Source organism: Elaeis guineensis, chromosome 15 (assembly GCF_000442705.2).
Source record: "Elaeis guineensis isolate ETL-2024a chromosome 15, EG11, whole genome shotgun sequence".
Lineage (NCBI taxonomy): Eukaryota > Viridiplantae > Streptophyta > Magnoliopsida > Arecales > Arecaceae > Elaeis > Elaeis guineensis.
The window spans coordinates 71,352,914-71,355,341 of record NC_026007.2 but is presented as its reverse complement, the minus strand read 5'-3'; the positions used below and the strand labels follow the sequence as shown (position 1 = coordinate 71,355,341).

Below are 2,428 nucleotides of genomic sequence, written 5' to 3'. Positions count from 1 at the left end.
CATAAGCTATCTCATTTACGACGGCCCTTTCCACCTCCACTCCTTTCCACCGATAATCTATTTTTCTTTTTCTTCCTTTCCATCGTGTTCTCCTTCTTATCCTTCTTCTTCTTAGCACATTCCTTATCTACAACCATTCTCTCCTTCTCTACTTTCTTCTCATCCATTTTTTCTTTTCATCTTCTTCCTTCAAATCCATTTATGAATAAAGAGCATTTTCGTCCATTGAAAGAAAAATTTAACACCGTTTATTGATAAAATGAATAGCTGGAGCATATTAAAAATATTAATAATTAGAAAGACCAATTTGATATTTTTTAAAATATAAAAAATATAAATATAATTGAGTTAAAAATTATTTATTTATTTTTTTTCGGGATAAGATCAAGCGCTTCTTCTCATTTATTGAAACTAGACCGACAACTTACAACAAAAAAGAAACAACACCAACAAGACCACGGGAAAAGAAAGAGGATGGAGAGCTCAAACATATTGACAACAATTTGACAGCGTTCCATGAACCTTCGATCACTTCTCTTGGAAAGTAAGCTCGTCTTCATAATTCAATCATCTGCAGATAAATATTCAGATATTAAAAAATGGAGGATGAATATTAAAGCAATGAATCACATTTGAATTGGATGTTCAGACTAGGTAGGGAGCATCAAACCATTGTGATACTGGGAACTGGAAATCGAGAGCTGGGTGTTCGAATAGGATGCTCGTTTCGACTCGTTTTCCTCCAAACTTATCCATGCTCCTTTGCTTCTCTGCGGCCACTCATTAAAGAAACAGTCGAAAGGACCTGGCTTTCGGGAGTCCTCCTCCGACTCCACAACCTTGTCGTCCTCAGAAGCCAAAGCAATTGCGAAGTTAGTGATCAGATTTTGATCAGAGCTCTGTTGAGTCTCACCCATGGAGCTCAACCCCAGTGGCGTGAACTTCCCCTCCCTTTGTGCCCCAGAGTCTTCCGAGAAGAAGTTGTATTCATTTACATCCTCCTTGAGTGCACAAAGCTCCCTGCTTTTCAAAGTTTTCGGTCAGTTATAAAGCGAAAAAGCCCTACACGCACGCATGCGCGCGCACTGAAGAGAGGAGGAGGAGAAAAGGGAGGGGGGGATGAGGTGAAGAGATCCTGCACTAATACCTGTTACTTCTATCAGCTGAGAGGGACACAGTATCTAAATGAGAATAGGGAATATTATACTGGGGTGAGAAGCCCATACTAGGAGATTCTGAAGAGGATGAAGAGGGGAAAAGAACATGGTGGGCCTCAGGTGGTGACAAGGAAAGAAGAGGGGAATATGGAAAGGACAGCCGGGAAGATGTTGGGTTGGAGGCCAGAGACAAGTCCACATGCTTTCTTGAACTTCTTTTGCCTCTGTGCATGTGCTTCTCACAATACTTAGAATCTGGGCAGGCCTCTTTGGAGCACCTCCACTTCTTCCCGTCGGTTCTCCTGCACCTCCCTGGCTCTGGGTCCTCTACCTTTCTCCCACAACCCATCTGGAAGCATCCCCAGCCAGCTGCCACTAAAAAAATTAAATCAGAATGTCTTTTTGACCTTGGAAATCAATAGAGAGAGAAAGAGAGAGAGAGAGAGAGAGAACTCAGCACAAAAGGAACCGACTTGAAGCTAAGAGCAAAGCTGCAGCTTACCTGAAGGAAGATGAGGAAAGCACAGTGTTGGGGAATCCAACAGGAGGCTTCTCCTGATGGGAAGGATGAGATCATTTGGTATGGGGATGCCTGAGACTAAGTATTTGAAGATGAGGGCCTGGTGCTCCAGCTCTTGCCATTGGGATTCTGTGAAGGGATATCTGCTTCTACTTGCACTCCCATACATCATCATCTCACTAGTTACTTGGTTTGGTTTAGCCTTACAAGACCAACGCTTTAAATCACCCAGGGCTCTAAGGAGAAGAGAAGAAAGAAACAAAAGGAGGTGATGGAAACAGGCAGAAGCAACAGAATCATGTAAGTGCCTTTCAAATCTGTCTTTTATGATACCCACAGGAAAAACAGTGTTGTTTTGTTTTCAGAGGAAGGGTCATTCAGTCAAGGGGCGGATATATAGAAGGGGACTGCAGAATCTTTTAAATAGTTGCATGGATGGATCAAGAGGCTGTTCAGTCTAGAGAGAGAGAGAGAGGGAGAGAGAGAGTTGATGAGTGGGTTGTGCTTTGATAGTTTAAGTGCATTTGTTACAAGGTAAAGCTCTTTGTTTTATTTAAAACTAATGGTGTCAGAGTGGTGCAGCTGCTGCTGCTGCTGCCTGAGGCCTGTGGTCTGTTCTTATTACGATGACTGAGAGCAAATGCAGGACGTAGCAGGCGGGTCAGGTGCAGCGATTTAGCTCTCCTTCGCTTCTGAAGTGGACCAGCTGCTGTTCCCTGCTGCCTTCCGTGGCTGTTGTCTCAAACTCCCT

At 43.3% G+C, this 2,428-nt stretch overlaps 1 protein-coding gene across 2 annotated transcripts; it reads right to left on the bottom strand.

Annotated features, from left to right (window-relative positions):
• Positions 1-379: 379 nt before the first annotated feature.
• LOC105058633 (growth-regulating factor 4) lies at positions 380-2,053 on the bottom strand. Of its 2 annotated transcripts, none has more exons than XM_019855132.3 (4): positions 1,660-2,053; positions 1,148-1,532; positions 671-1,020; positions 380-571 (listed from the first exon to the last, which is right to left on the bottom strand). In XM_019855132.3, exons 1-4 carry the CDS (start codon positions 1,850-1,852, stop codon positions 564-566), a joined length of 936 nt encoding a protein of 311 aa, XP_019710691.1. In that variant the 5' UTR covers positions 1,853-2,053; the 3' UTR covers positions 380-563. The 2 variants fall into 2 exon arrangements, with proteins under 2 accessions (XP_019710691.1, XP_010939918.2); XM_010941616.4 differs by having other exon boundaries at positions 1,148-1,526; positions 1,660-2,050.
• Positions 2,054-2,428: the final 375 nt, after the last annotated feature.

Bases quoted from the DNA above. Each gene is read 5' to 3' on its own strand.
- LOC105058633 (XM_019855132.3), bottom strand. From the start codon at position 1,852: ATGATGATGTATGGGAGTGCAAGTAGAAGCAGATATCCCTTCACAGAA. The intron at 1,533-1,659 runs GTAAGCTGCAGC...TAATTTTTTTAG, and splicing joins CTTTCCTCATCTTCCTTCAG to TGGCAGCTGGCTGGGGATGC. The intron at 1,021-1,147 runs GTATTAGTGCAG...TTTGAAAAGCAG, and splicing joins TCAGCTGATAGAAGTAACAG to GGAGCTTTGTGCACTCAAGG.